General features: G+C 42.6%; 1 protein-coding gene across 1 annotated transcript in view; it reads left to right on the top strand.

Annotated features, from left to right (window-relative positions):
- The window catches only part of tctn2 (tectonic family member 2), a 77,265-nt gene that overhangs the window by 25,603 nt on the left and 35,523 nt on the right, over positions 1 to 16,139 (top strand). The window contains exons 7-11 of the mRNA XM_080207919.1: positions 2,721 to 2,841; positions 9,430 to 9,571; positions 11,618 to 11,752; positions 15,165 to 15,314; positions 15,500 to 15,583. Coding sequence (XP_080064045.1) covers positions 2,721 to 2,841; positions 9,430 to 9,571; positions 11,618 to 11,752; positions 15,165 to 15,314; positions 15,500 to 15,583 — 632 coding nt within the window. The remainder of the gene's footprint in view (positions 1 to 2,720; positions 2,842 to 9,429; positions 9,572 to 11,617; positions 11,753 to 15,164; positions 15,315 to 15,499; positions 15,584 to 16,139) is intronic.

Below are 16,139 nucleotides of genomic sequence, written 5' to 3'. Positions count from 1 at the left end.
TTTGTCATTTAGATTAATGATTTGGGTGAGAATACAGGGGGCATTGTTAGTAAGTTTGCAGATGACACCAAGATTGGTGGTATGGTGGACAGTGAGGAAGGTTATTTCCAATTACAGCGGGATCTTGATCAGTTGGGCCAGTGGGCTGACGAATGGCAGATGGAGTTTAATTTAGACAAATGCGAGGTAATGCATTTTGATAGACTGAATTAGGGCAGGACTTGATCAGTTAATGATAGGGCATTGGAGGGAGTTTCAGAACAGAGATCTAGGGGTACTTGTTCATAGGTCCTTTGAAAGTGGAGTCACAGGTGGAGAGTGGTGAAGAAGGCATTCAGCATGTTTGGTTTCATCAATGTCAGAACATTGAATACAGGAGTTGGGATGTCTTGTTGAAGTTGTACAAGATATTGGTAAAGCCACACTTGGAATATTGTGTACAATTCTGGTCACCCCATTATAGAAAGGATATTAAGAGTGTGGAAAAGATTTATTAGGATGCTACTGGTACTTGATAGATTGAGTTCTAAGGGGAAGCTGAATAGACTGGGACTTTTTCTCTAGAGCATAGAAGGCTGAAGGGTGACCTTATAGAGGTCTACAAAATAATGAGGGGCATAGATCAGGTAGATAGTCAATATCTTTTCCCAAAGGTAGGTGAGCCTAAAACTAGAGGGCATAGGTTTAAGATGAGAGAGGAGAGATACAAAAGTGTCCAGAGTGGCAATTTTTTTCACACAGAATGGTGAGAGTCTGGAACAAACTGCCAGAGGCAGGCACAATTTTATCTTTTAAAAAAACATGTAGTTACATGGGTATAGAGGAATTTGGGCCAAATGCGGGCAATTGGTATTAGTTTACAGGTTTTAAAACAAAGGGCAGCATGGACAGGTTGGGCTGAAGGGCCTGTTTCCATGCTGTAAACCTCTGACTAAAATTGCATGTTTTTATTATTTATCATATTACTTCAGCTTGTTTTCCCACTCTATTATTTTTACTTGAGTTTCTGTTTATTTAACATGTAGAGAGCAATTCTCCCAAAAAAAAATGAAGTGCTGAATTTGCGTGAAAACTGGAGTTTTTTAACCGTGATTTTCAGAATGAATCTATGATACTCTGATCACTGCAGAGTGCCTTAACGAGATTCCCTCTGAAAATCTGGGGGTGGGGTCTATTTCTGTTGGAGAGGACGGCAGAAAGCACTGAGTGGGCCACTGCGTATGCACCAATCTGTCATAGCAGGGATCAGTGCATGTGCAAAGGGGGCCACGCACTAGCACTGCCCAGAGGGGAGCTCTCCTCTTTATCCCTGACCCCCTGGGGGGTCCTGCATGCTCTCTGTTCCCTCCACTGGGGTCAGCTGCCCATTCCCTGTTAATAGGGAGCAGGCGTAAGCCCCGCTGGAGTGAGTCACTCCTGCGGGAAGGGAGGGAGGTGTTAGCAGGCCCAGAGACTTCCATTCCAGGCCCACTAATTGAATATGAATTGGAATATCAGCATTTAAATCAGCTGCGTGCAGTTTTCCGACGCAGAGTTGATGTCTCCGAAAAACTTGGAGCCGAAGATGTGCAGAGGCCAGGGTACCCAGTGGGGAACACACTAAACAGTCCCTGCTGGTGCCTCCCAACCTGCTAGAGCAGCACAGCAGGCTGGGAAAATCATCCTGGAGAAAGTTTTGACTCCTTAATGAATAGTCTGTTCTCGTTACTTTATATTCAGAGCGTTCAATTTGATTTACTGTGATCAAATCCACAGGATATCTACATATCATGTCCTCTACACTCCCCCATCGTCCCCCACCCAAATGTCCCAAAGTGAAGTTTATTTCAGTCTTATGACGAGAGCTGCCAGAGCTCTGGGTGTCCACCCAGATGGTGTGTGCCTCCATTCATTCTTGCGCTGTTAAAATGTGCTGTCTGGTACCTAAAGATGGAAGCAGGAATTTAGCTGTGAAGAAGCAGCAATTTTGGAGTTGTAACGGGCCTTAATTGGTGTGACAGAGATGGCCAGGAAGCCAGGCTGATGTTGAATTTGCTTACTGGCACTGATGACCCTGTAACTCATCCAGGCTGATCTTCAATTTGAAGCATCAGCTGTGATAGAGAGAATGAAGAATAAGGAAAGTTATTTGTAGTTGATATTTGAAAATATTACATGGAATTTGCAGCACAGAAACAGGTAATGCAGCCTAATGGATCACTCTTGGTGTGCATACTACACATGAGTCTACTTGCATTGTATTTATTTCTTCTCCTCCAATCAACAGATTCTTTGAATCCTTACTCCATGTATCTATATATACTTTACTTTCCATTAAATACATTAATGCTATTTCACTTAGCTACTCCATGTTGCCCGTTGAAGTGGTGGAGGCTGCCTCGATAAATATTTTTAAGACGCGGGTTGATGGGTTTTTGATAAGAGAGGGGATTAAGGGTTATGGGGAGAAAGCGGGAAAGTGGAACTGAACAGCGACAGATCAGCCATGATCTTGTTGAATGGCGGGGCAGGCTCGAAGGGCTAGATGGCCTACTCCTGCTCCTATTTCTTATGTTCTTATATATGAGTTCCATATTGAAGTTCACATTGCCTCTTTGAAACCTGATAATAAATGCACTTGACTGCACCCCAATATCCTTGTTTCTAATGTCTGCGAAGCAATGTAATACATTCTTAACTGCGCTGGGAACTAATCTCCCTTTGAACTTTCTGTTCAACAGCAAGGTTTCTCATGACCTTTCCTTTGGGATAGTGGCGCCTGCAGTGACAAATGTACCAGCTGGCTACCATCAAGGCGACCCTATTGTTAAAAATAATGATGCATATCTGACTGTTCCACAGGTAGGAATAACAGCACATAATTACTTAGTCATTTCAAGAGAGATAAAAGATAAGTTAAAACCTTGGTAATGTTGTAAATGAGTTCATAATGTTCAGGGGATCAACAGTCTAACTTACTACTGCTTGAATTGGGCAATGTGTAAATTGAGGTTAATTAATTAGAGAGATGGCAAAAGGAGTTTGCATTTCCACTGTGCCATCTCATAATGGATCAGATCTAATGAAATACATCCTGAAAAGTTGTAATTGTTACCTGGGATTATATTACTGGACTAGTAATTGGACCCTTAAACTAATAATCTGGAGATGTAAATTCAAATTGCGCTAAAGCTGCTGGGAATTCAAAGTTGAATGATTAAATTTAGAATAAAATTCTAATATCAGTAAAGGTGACCTTGAAACCACAGCTTGCTGTTTAAAAGCCTATCTGGTCCACTAATGTTCTTTAGGGAAGGAAATCTATTGTCCTTATCTGGTTTGGCCCACATATGACTCCAGACCCACAGAAATGTGGTTGAATTTTAACTACCCCATGAAATTGTGTAGCAAGCCACTGAGTTGTATCCAACCACTACAAAGTCTACAAAAAGGAATGAAACCATAATGACCTGAAACAACAGTGGCAAACCCAGCTTTGTCAATGCTGCAGAGCCCCCCTTATAACATTTGGGGCTTCCCAGCCCAGCCACCTGACGAAGGGGCCGCCCGATCCAAAAGTTTGTGGCATTTGCTACAAATAAACTTGTTGGACTTTAAGCTGGTGTTGTGGGATTTCTTTCTGTTTTACCCCAGTCCAACGCCGGCATCTCCACATCATGATACCTAGATAACACAGACACCTACGTCAGACTCCTATTCATTGACAATAGCTCAGCCTTTAACACCATTATTCCTATGAGACTCATCTCCAAATTTCATGGCCAAGGGCTCAGCTCCTCCCTTTGAAACTGGATCCTAGACTTCCTAACCCATGGACCACAGTCAGTAAAGATAGGCAACAACACTTCCTCCATGATCATCCTCAACACCAGTTGCCCACAAAGCTGTGTTCTCAGCCCCTTACTGTACTCCTTATGTAGTGATGACTGGATGGCCAAATTCCCCTCCAACTCAATTTTCAACTTTGCTGACGACACCACCATTATGGGTCAGAACTTAAACAACGATGAGACAGAGTACAGGAAAGAGAGAGAGAATCTGGTCAACTGGTGCAACGACAATAATCCCTCCCTTAATATCAACAAAATGAAGAAGATGGTCATCGACTTCAGGAAGCGTAAAGGAGAACATTCCTCTGGCTACATCAATAGGCATGATGTGGGTATGCCGGCGTTGGACTGGCGTAAACACAGTGAAAAGTCTGACAACACCAGGTTTTAGTCCAACCTATTTATTTGATAATATACTCACAAGCTTTCGGGGTTAGCCCCTTCGTCAGGTGAATGGAGAGTTCTGGCCTCAGACAGAATGTAGAAAGCACAGACAGTTTAGAGATTACTGATTAGAATGCGAATCCTTACACCTAACCTGCTGTTCAAGACCTGAAGTGGCTGATAATGTGAGTGGAAGGAGCACTGATCACAGTTTAAAGAGATGTGTATTGTCTCCAGACAGTACAGTAAGTGAGGTTTTGCAAACCCAGGCAAGTCACGGGGGTTACAGATAGTGCGACATGAACCCAAGATCCCTGTTGAGACCGTCCTCATGTGTGCGGAACTTGGCTATCAGTCTCTGTTCAACCCGAACCTGCAACAAAATACAAATGAATGTGAATGAAGCCCAGCCCATCACTCAAACCAGCCTCCCATCCACTGATACTTCCTGCTGCCTCGGAAAAACAGACAGCATAATTAAGGACCACATGCACCCTGGACATTCTCTCTTCCACCTTCTTCCTTCAGGAAAAAGATACAAAAGTCTGAGATCATGCACCAACTGACTCAAGAACAGCTTCTTCTCTGCTGCCATCAGACTTTTGAATGGACCTCCCTCATGTTAAGTTGATCTTTCTCTACACCCTAGCTATAACTGTAACACTACATTCTGCACCTTTTTTCTATGTACAATATGCCTTTTCTGTATAGCACGGAAGAAACCATACTTTTTACTGTATACTCATGCATGTGACAGATCAAATCACTGAGAGTGGCAGAGACTTCAATGTCCATCACCAAGAGTGGCTCAGTAGCACCACCACGGACTGAGCTGGCCAGGTCCTAAAAGACAAAGCAGCTAGACTGGGCCTGCGACAGGTGGCGAGGGAACCAACAGCAGGAAAAACATACTTGACCTCACCCATCAACCTGCCTGCCGCAGATACATTGGTGGGGTGACCATCTCACAGTCCTTGTGAAGATAAAATGTTAGAACATATGACATAGCAGAAGTAGGTAATTTGGCCCATTGGGTCTGCTCTGGATTCAATGAGATCATGATTGATTTGATGTGATAATCCTCATCTCCACTTTTCCACCTTGTCATCATAATCCTTGATTCCATTACTGATTAAAAATCTGTCTGTCTTAGCCTTGGACATAATGATCCAGCCCCTGCAGCTCTCTGATAAATTCCACAGATTCACCGAAAGAAGAAATTCTTCCTCATTTCTGTCTGTCTTTGAGATTATGCCTTCTGGCCCTACATTCTCCAGGGGGAAACAACCTCTCAGCGTCTACCGTCAAGCCCCCTGAGAATCCTATATATCTCCAGTAAGTTGCCTCTCATTCTTCTGAACTCCAGTGAGTACAGGCCCAACTTACTCAATTTCTCGTAAGAAAATCATTCCATATCGGGATCAATTTAGAGAACCTTTCCCTGTTCATCGTGGCTACCATTGCTACCAAGCCAGGTGATTGACCCTGGTTCAGTGAAGGGTGCGGGAAGACATACCAGGAGCAGCACCAAGCATACCTAAAAAAAAAAGAAGTGTCAACCTAGTGTTGCTACAACAGGGGACAACTTTTTTTTTGGTGAATCTTTGGAATTCTTTGCCCTAGGAAGCTGTGGAGGTCAAGCCCTTAAACATTTTCAAAGTCGCGATTGATAAGTTTTTAGTCAGGGAATTGAGGGTTACAGGGATAAGGCAGGACGGTGGACTTTTTATTTTGGATCAGCCATGATCTAATTAAATGGTGGAGCAGGCTCAAAGACAGGATAGATGGAGCTAAGTGATTCTTAGATTAGATCAGGTCTAAGCTCTGCAATCTGAATAGTAGTGCACAATGAAACAGTTCACTGGAGGAGGCTCCACAAATATGTCCATCCTCAATGATGAGGGATCTCAGCACATCAGTGCAAAACATGAGGCTGAGACATTTGCTACAATCTTTAGTCAGAAGTGCTGAGTAGACGATTCATCCTGGCTTGCTGTGGAGATGCCCAGCATTGCAGATGCCAATCTTCAGCTAATTCGATTCACTCTAGGTGATATCAGGAAATGGCTGATGCTGCAAATGCTATGGGCCATGACAGTATTTCAACAATAGAATTTGAAGACCTGTGCTCCAGAAATTGCCATGCCCTTAGCTAAGCTGTTCCAGTACAGGTACAACATAACATAAGAAATAGGAGCAGGAGTAGGCCATCTAGCCCTTTGAGCCTGCTCCACCGTTCAATAAGATCATGGCTGATCTGAAGTGGATCAGTTCCACTTTCCCATTTTCTCCCCATAATCCTTAATTCTCTTGTCTATCAGAAATCTATCTACCCATGACTTAAATATATTCAATGAGGTAGCCTCCACTGCTTCAATGGATAGAGAATTCCAGAGATTCACCACTCTGAGTGAAGAAGTTCCTCCTCAAATCTGGTAAACTGTGCCCCCCCCCACCCCCATTTTGAGGCTGTGCCCTCTAGTTCTGTTTTCCTTTCTAAGCAGAAAGAATCTCTCTACCTCTACCCTATCTATCCCCTTCATTATCTTGTAAGTCTCTATAAGATCCCCCATCAGCCTTCTGAACTCTAACGAGTACAGAGCCAGTCTATTCAGTCTCTCTTCATAGGCTAACCCCCTCATCTCCGGTATCAGCCTAGTGAACCTATTCTGCACTCCCTCCAAGGTCAATATATCCTTTCGCAAATAAGGGGACCAAAACTGCACACAGTACTCCAGCTGCGGCCTCACCAGTGCCCTGAACAGTCGCAGCAAGACCTCCCTGCTTTTATACTCTATCCCCCTCGCTATAAAGGCCAGCATCCCATTCGCCTTCTTGATCACCTGCTGCACCTGCAGACTGGGTTTTTGCGATTCTTGCACAAGGACCCCCAGGCCCCTCTGCACCGTAGCACGCTGCAGCTTTTCACCCTTTAAATAATAATCCCTCCTATTATTATTTCTACCAAAGTGACAACACTGGCATCTATCCGTCAATGTGGAAAATTGTCCATGTATGTCCTGTACACACGAACAGAAATCAAATCAAACCCAGCCCCATTAGTCTACTGTTGATCATCATCAATAATGTAATGAAAGGGTTCATCAACAATGCATTCACGCACAGGTGCTCTGTTTGGGTTTCGCCAATGCCACTCAGCTCCTAAATTCAAACATAAACAAAACAGCTGAACTCCAGAGATTAGATGAGAGTGACTGCCGTTGACATCAAGCTTTTGACTGAGTATGGCATCAAGGAGTTCTAGCAAAACTGGAGTCAATGGGAATCAGGGGCAAAATTCTTTTTTTTTGTTTGAATCGGAAGCAAAAACTCATCAACGACTTCCAGTTCCCCGGCCCAAACCGCCACCTCCTCACAATGGATGTCCAATCCCTCTACACCTCCATTCCCCACTGGGATGGCCTCAAAGCTCATCACTTCTGCCTGGAACAGAGGTCTGAACAATCTCTATCCACCACCAGTTTCATCCGTCTGGCTGAACTGGTTCTCTCATTCATCAATTTCTCCTTTTTAACTCGTCTCATTTCTGGGCACCTGCGTGGTCTCAGTAATGCCTGTCTCTTTCTGGGTTATGTGGAGCATTCCCTCTTCCAGTCCTACTCCGGCCCCCGGAGTTTATGAAAGAAATGAATGGTTTTGTAGAGACCCAGACTTTTGATTTGTTAAATTGCTTTCAATTTCCACCTCAGACCATTTAATATCTCTTCTTTTATCTTGCTGGTTCAGGAGTGATCTCTGGCAGTGTTGCCCTGAATCAGAGTGAAAGCAGGACAGTGATAACTTTTCTGAGTTCCTTCCTCCTTATATTCATGCTCTCTGGGCTTCACAGTGACATGAGAAAGATCAGGCTATCCGTTCTCTGGGCTTTTTTATTTGCTTGGTGGATGTGGACCAGCACGAAATACCCATTCCTAATTGCCCTTGAGAAGGTAGTTGTCAACTGTTGCTGTTTTTATGGTGTCTGTGTGTGTCCTATCTCCAACCAATTATTTTGTGTCTGATCAGTTTTCTTGTCTTTTCCATCTCATGAAGGCATGGATTCCTTGTTGATGTGTAAAGCGTTGACAATGAGTGTTGGCACCAGTACAGGAGAAGCAGACATCCAGGGAATGGGTGGATGATGCATTGTATCATGGAGGTTATTTGACTGGGCTGACAGAACAATTCACGAGGAACAAAACATTTTCAAACCATGTTGGGCAAAGAATGAAAATTAACCCTATCATACGAATATATGTATGTTGCTTGTTAATGGTAGCAGTAACTTCACAGTTGAAACCTTTTCTCACAATTCAGATTGCTTCTGAAAAACTTAAAATGGATGATATTGGTATAATAAATTTTAAAGTGACTAGGGTTTTTTAAGCATACGTTAGCTTGCTGCTTAAATTTACATTTGGTATTTATAGATTCTCTGTTTTTAAAGCAATTTTGCGACTGTCCAAGTTTTAATTCCTCTCGCGGTTTATGTGACAGTTACAGCAGTGTGTATGTTGTACCTGTTCATATTACAGTATCTTGAGAACTTGTACAGTTTAACCAACCTTCTTAGTTGCAGATAATCCAGGATAAGAATCTGCCAGATTCTTAATGTGTTTTTAAAATTAAACCTTGGTGAAAAGCACTTTAACCAATCACCAAGATAAACTGTTTTCTTACACTAAGATGTGTAAGGTAAAAACAAGGATAATCTGGTGAAAACCACAAATGGCTATTTACTGATGCCAACTTGGGTATCCCATGGAACACACGACACAGAAATGGTCTGTTCCGTCTAACTGATCTATGCTAGTGTTCATGCTCCATATGAACCTTGTTCTACCCCACTTCTAACCCATTGGCATATCCTTCTATTGCTTTCTTCCTCATTGTATTTAACTAGTTTTCTGAAATGCACCTGTGCTTTTCATTCCAACTACTCAGTGTGGTCATTTCCTCTTGCCCCGCTCAAGCTAACCCATAGCGTATTATTTTTTATTTCTAAAATGTTAACTAACCAAAGCTATGGATGAGAAATGATACATCTCAGATTTCTGATGATATCTTTGTATGGTCAGTGGCCGTAAAGTCAATGAGAAAAGTAACCTAAAAAATTGTGAAAACTTTGAATGTTTCTGAAAATATAATTTGTAAAATTGGATAAGGAGCAAAGCTGTTTCAGTTCTTTCTTTTTGTACGTATGTTTATGCTGCAGAGATCTTTGAGCGGTCAATGCTTAAGGAATGCACCTGTGGCCTATCTTGAAGATTTTGACACCCGTTGTGTGACTCCTCTCTCTGCTGCAACTTGTACAGATAACTATGGAATTAGTGACTATATCGAGAATGGCCATGGATGTAAGTTCCATTTTTATTGGAAAGAATGGCACTGTTTGTATAAGTCTTTCTTTCTCATGATTTATTTGATTAAATTGATGGGTTTTTTTCCAAAATAAATAGGTAACCAGAGGACACATATTTAAGGTAATTTAACAAAAGAACCAGATTGGACATGAAAATTCTTTTGCCCCAGTGAGTTGTTGAGATTTGGAATGAATTGCCTGAAAGCTGGAGGAAACGGATTCAGAAATAATTTTCAGAGCAAATTGGATAAGCATGTAGAGTGGTAGAGGTGGAAATTGCAGGGCTGCGGGGGAGAAAGGAAGGGTTTGTAACCAATAGGATTATCTTTCAGAGAACGGGCACAGGCATGATGGGCTAAATGGGTGATTGCTCTGCTGTGCAATTCCTGAAATAAGATTTGGTTCCTGTCTTGATGATGAACTGTTCAAACTCGGAGTCTAAATTGAGCATCGCTAAAGTTTCTAAGAATTAAGAAAATGCTACTCTTCTGAAAGCTTGGGTAATTTGTGACGCACTAGATGATTATTGTCTTGCAGTCTTGGGAACAGAAGGAAGCTGGTCAAGGGCTGGTCGTTGTGTGTTAAGTTGTGCTTTGGAACCTCATGCTGATGGAATTCACTACCACAAAGTAGTTGAGATGAAAACATTGAATGTTTCCAACAAGCATTTGAGGCGAAGGGATTTGGGAGGCAAGCGGGATAAGGCTGTGGAATTGAAGGATCAGCCTTGCTCATAATGAATGGCGGAGCAGGCTCAAAGGGCCAGGTGGCCTCCTGTTCTTATTTTCTGTGTTTCTATAAATTCTATGGTATTCTGATCGCTATTTCTTAGTGATCTTTTACTATATTACTAGTTAACCCTGTCTCATTACACAATACAAGGTGTAGAATCGCTTTATCCCTGGTCAATTCCCCAACATAGTGTGCCACTTAACACACAGCATGCATGCCACAGCACACTGCTCTACTCATGTGACTGTTTTAAAAAGGCTTAAAAGCATTTTTATTGTATAACTTCACTGCCTTGCAATATATTAAGATTATTCTGCAATGTGTAAATAACATGAAAACATAAGAACTAGGAGCAGGAGTTGGCCATCTGGCCCCTCAAGCTTGCTCCACCATTCAATAAAGTCATGACTGATCTTATTGTGGACTCAGCTCCACTTACCCGGCTGCTCACCTATCCCTTAATTCCTTTATTGTTCAAAAATTTATCCTTGCCTTAAAAGCATCCAATGAGTTAGCCTCAACTGCTTCACTGGGCAGGTCCACAGATTCACAACCCTTTGGGTGAAGAAGTTCCTCTCAACTCGGTCCTAAATTATTTTGAGGATATATCCTTATCCTTAAGTTATCCTTATTTTGAAGCCATGCCCCCTAGTCTAGTTTCACCTGCCAGTGGAAACAACCTCCTGCTTTTATCGTATCTATTCTCTTAATCTTGTGTTTCTATAAGATCTCCCTTCATTCTTCTGAATTCCAATAGCCCCAGTCTAGTCAGTCTCTCCTCATAAGCCAACCCTCTCAATTCTGGAATCAACCTGGTGAATCTCTTCTGCAACCCCTCCAGTGCCAGTATATCCTTCCTCAAGTAAGGAGACCAAAACTGTACACAGTGCTCCAGGTGTGGCTTCACCAGCATCTTTCATTGCTTATAACGAGTGGGAAATAGCAACAGACAGAACAAGTTGGCAGGTTGTAGTAATTTGGTATGAATGAAAACCTACAGGCATAGCTGGTGTGGGAAATGGTAATAGGACCATTAACTCATGAAGAATTGAGGCATGTTTTTGGGGCTAAACAACATTTATTCGCTGCAGTATGAGCTATCCTATGCCTGTGATGACTACGCTTTTCACTTTCTTAAATGTATGTATCTTTAAAATTATTTAAAAATGCTACCACCTTCAAATTTATGCATTGGTTATTGATTGGACCACCAAATGATTTTCAAAATAAAGTGGCTCCATTTGTGTTAAATGGAAGTGAACTGGAGTGAGATTGAAAGAATAATTGGATTGCTTCTTTTTCCATGTAGTATTGATACCGACTGTTATAACCTACCAGAGTACCACAGACCTCAGCAATTTCATTACAGTAATCTCTTCAACTTCAGAGTCAAGTCCTGCTGATCTACCCTTGTTTCCTGAGCTGCAGAATATTTCAACTTTAGGTATGAAATCCCAGCATGAAGTTTGTTGATATTTTTGTTATGCTTTAAATCCATTTTAATTTCAGCACAGCCATGATGCGTAACCCATCGAACATGGTGCTTAAATGATGGAGTCAGGAATGTAATCCACAGCTTCTGCTTGGATTTTCAGTTGAGATCCCTGAGTGGGTGATATTGACAGTTTTATCTTGATCACTCTGGGGGAAAAAGTCACATCAATGTACAGGGGCGAGCTCCCTTGAGCACCTGTCTACCATATACTGATGTGAATGGTAATCTCAACCATGTGTGTGAACTGCCAGATGAACTGGGTAGATCTTGATGCACCAGATGGACTTGGTGGTTGAAGAATCTCTTCAGCCCATTTGTCCTCTTCTTATTTTCCAGAACCAACCTTTTAAATCTTCCCGTTATTTCATCTGGTCCTATCTGAGCTTGGATTCTCTGCTCAACTACTCTTCTTTGTTCCAACTTTCTGTAAGGAAATGCCTCCTGGTCTCTGCCACCACCTCACGTTTGTTTTCACATCCTGACCCTGATCCCTTCTACTCTAGTGCACCTGGAATATTCTTTTGGCTTTGTTTTCTGCGTTCCCTAAGTGTAGTTCCATAACATATAATAAAATGTGTCCTTTTGGAGGATGACAATCTCCAGTTTATTAACTAACTCCTCTTTGACACCTGGATCAGATTTGTTGCTCTAATTTGCACTGTCATGATGGTCTGGGTGCCTCCCTATTCTGGGATGGCTGGGCAGTACACACAACAGCATGATCTGGAAAATGCAGTTTCAGCAGGAAATTTGGAGCTTTGACCTTGCCAGATTTGCTTATAGCCATCTGCACGCGTCCTTTGTTTGAATAGAGGGGAGTATGGTAGGATGAGAGAAGAATTGGCGAATGTGGACTGGGGGAGTGCGTTGGAAGGTAGGTCTGCTGAGGAGCAGTGGAGGATCTTTAAGGAGATCTTTCTTGGTGCTCAGCAGAAATTTATTCCGATGGTTAAAAAGGACAGTAGGAAGAGAGGTAATAAGCCGTGGATAACGAAGGAGGTGAAGGAAAGTGTTAAATTAAAAGCGGAGGAATTTAGTGTAGCTAAGAGCAGTGGGCGAGAAGAGGATTGGGAAAGGTTTAAATGTCAACAAAGATTGACAAAGAAGTTGATAAAGGAGGGTAGGAGAAGCTATGAGGCTGGGCTAGCACTTAATATAAAAAAGGATAGCAAGAGTTTTTATAAATATATAAAAAGGAAGAGGCTGGCTAGGGTGAACGTTGGTCCTTTAGAGGATGAGAAAGGGGACCTAGTGGCAGGGGATGGGGATATGGCTAAGGTCTTGAATAACTTTTTTGTTTCTGTCTTCACGGAGGAGGACGTGAATAATTTGCCGGGTGTTAGAGATGGAAAGGTGGTAGGAATGGAGGGTCTTAATGACATTACTGTTACTAGAGAGGTGGTGCTCGACAGACTGGAGGGGCTGATTGTGGACAAGTCCCCAGGACCGGATGGAATGCATCCGAGGGTTCTGAAAGAAATGGCGGAGGTTATAGTGGATGCCTTGGTGGTTATTTTCCAGACGTCGCTGGATTCAGGGGAAGTGCCGGAAGATTGGAAAACGGCTAATGTTACGCCGTTGTTTAAGAAGGGTGCCAGGCAAAAGGCGGGGAATTATAGGCCGGTTAGTTTAACGTCTGTGGTAGGTAAAATGTTAGAATCCGTCATTAAGGAGGAAATTGCGAGGCATCTTGAAGGGAATTGCTTGATAGGGCGGACGCAACACGGTTTCATTAAAGGGAAGTCGTGTCTGACTAATTTACTGGAGTTCTATGAGGATGTGTCTAGGGCAGTGGATAGAGGAGAGCCGGTGGATGTGGTCTTTCTGGATTTTCAGAAGGCGTTTGACAAGGTACCTCACAAGAGGTTATTGCAGAAGGTCAGGGGACATGGAGTTGGGGGTAGGGTGTTAGCGTGGATAGAGGATTGGTTGTCAAATAGGAGGCAGAGAGTGGGGGTCAATGGGTGCTATTCGGATTGGCGGTTGGTGACTAGTGGGGTGCCCCAGGGGTCGGTGCTGGGGCCTCAGCTATTTACCATTTATATAGATGATCTGGAGGAGGGAACCGAGTGTAGGGTGTCGAAATTTGCTGATGACACCAAGATTGGGGGAAAGGCAAATTGTGCGGAGGGTGTGGAGAGTCTGCAGAAGGATCTAGATAGGCTGGGCGAATGGGCCAGGAAATGGCAAATGGAATTTAATGTTGGCAAGTGTGAGGTGGTCCACTTTGGTAGGAAGAATGGTAGGAAGGACTATTACTTACGTGGCGAAAAACTGCAGCAGGCGACGGTGCAGAGGGACCTCGGGGTCCTTGTGCATGAGTCGCAAAAACCCAGCTTGCAGGTGCAGCAGGTGGTCAGGAAGGCGAATGGGATGCTGGCCTTCATAGCGAGGGGGATTGAATATAAAAGTAGGGAGGTCTTGCTGCAGCTGTATAGGGCATTGGTGAGGCCGCAGCTGGAGTACTGTGTGCAGTTTTGGGCGCCGCACCTGCGCAAGGATATTTTGGCCCTGGAGGGAGTGCAGAGGAGGTTTACTAGGCTGATACCGGAGTTGAGGGGATTGAGCTATGAGGAGAGGCTGAATAAACTAGGCTTGTACTCGTTAGAGTTTAGAAGAACGAGGGGAGATCTCATTGAGACGTATAAGATGATGAATGGGATGGATAGGATAGAGGTGGAGAGACTCTTCCCGCTCAAAAAAGACAGTAGGACTAGGGGGCACAGCCTCAAGATAAAGGGGAGGCGGTTTAGAACGGAGTTGAGGAGGAATTTCTTCACTCAAAGGGTGGTGAATCTCTGGAATTCTCTGCCCGTTGAAGTGGTGGAGGCTGCCTCGCTAAATATTTTTAAGAAGCGGGTTGATGGGTTCTTGATAAGAGAGGGGATTAAGGGTTATGGGGAGAGGGCGGGAAAGTGGAACTGAGCCACGACAGATCAGCCATGATCTTATTGAATGGCGGGGCAGGCTCGAAGGGCTAGATGGCCTACTCCTGCTCCTATTTCTTATGTTCTTATGGTTGGGAGATGGGGAGCAATGATTCAGGTATTGCTTCCCTGCCTATTTCTGTTTCATCCACATGTTCCTCATTTTGCCTGATTCCTGGAAGTCTGTAATATGCATTTGTCTGAATAACTGGCATTTGTCACCGATTTGACCAAGTCTAAATCTCTCTTCCAAGTACTTCACCCTACCCTTCAAGTTTGGTGTGCAGGGTTATTATATAACTGCAGGAGTTTATGGCCCAGTCAGATGTGCCTGCTCCCGTCATGAATGCTGGCTCTTTGCTAAAACAATTTAAAATTAATTCAGCAACCTGGGCTTAACTAACAATATGATTTGTTTGTTTTTTTCAATACAGAACCAGTTAATGAATCAGATTCCAAACTTGTAGAGGAAATATGTGAAAATATGATTCTGGGAGCAGAATATATCTTCAGCTGGAAAGGAAGCATGATTTCTAAAGTCTCTTTGCTTGTCACAGTGGGAAACGTTACCTTAGATTCTTCAGGTAGGATGTTCTTTTAATTGTAATAACTGTTGTATAAGCAGTAATTTTTATTGTAAATTTCTGTTTGATTATTTGGTATTAGTCAGTTTTACACTTGTATCACTGATGGAATTTAATTTCCGAATACCTGTGGTCTGTGTTTGTCTGTCTCGCGTACATTTTCAAGTTGCTCTCTTTCTTTCCAGCTATTTTGACCCAGAGATTCAGTGTGACTTTCAATAACTTGATAAATAACTATTCACCCAATATGACTCGTTCTGGCAATCCAGGTGAGACAGCAGCTTATTGCATCATCTTATATCACATTCCAGAAAAGTTTTATCAATCAAGTTTGGAATTTGTGCCTTGTATTTAAAAATATAAATATAAAAAGAGTTGTTTCATCCTAAAATTAATTAAAGTTAACTTCTGTTGGCAGGTGAAGTCTTTTTAAATGACCTGGAGCTAGAAATGTACAGGCACTTGGTCATCTGCAAATTTCTCTCAGCAAAAGTACAATGATTAACCTGTTTAATTCCTCTTGGGATCACAGGAATCTCTTGACTGTTGTGAACCTGGGTTATGAAATTTGTAAATGTGAAGTAAGAACAACTGGTATTTTCATTTCAAACTTCCAACATTACAGATATTACATTGCTGCTCAAAAAAAGAGAGCTATTAAATCCAGCAGACCAATTGGTCTATTGTTGATGGTCAGGTAATTTGTAGAGACAGTAATCCTGGACAAAATTAATTGACACTTGAACTAAAGGAAGTGGCTAAACTGGGCTTGGGTTTACAGAACATATTTTTAAAGTTTGCAGATGACTAGAAAATGGAGTAGAC

This window comes from Carcharhinus amblyrhynchos, chromosome 20 (genome assembly GCF_965287045.1).
Source record: "Carcharhinus amblyrhynchos chromosome 20, sCarAmb.v2.hapA, whole genome shotgun sequence".
Lineage (NCBI taxonomy): Eukaryota > Metazoa > Chordata > Chondrichthyes > Carcharhiniformes > Carcharhinidae > Carcharhinus > Carcharhinus amblyrhynchos.
Note: the sequence above shows the minus strand (reverse complement) of the source record. Positions and strands in the feature narration are given on the sequence as shown.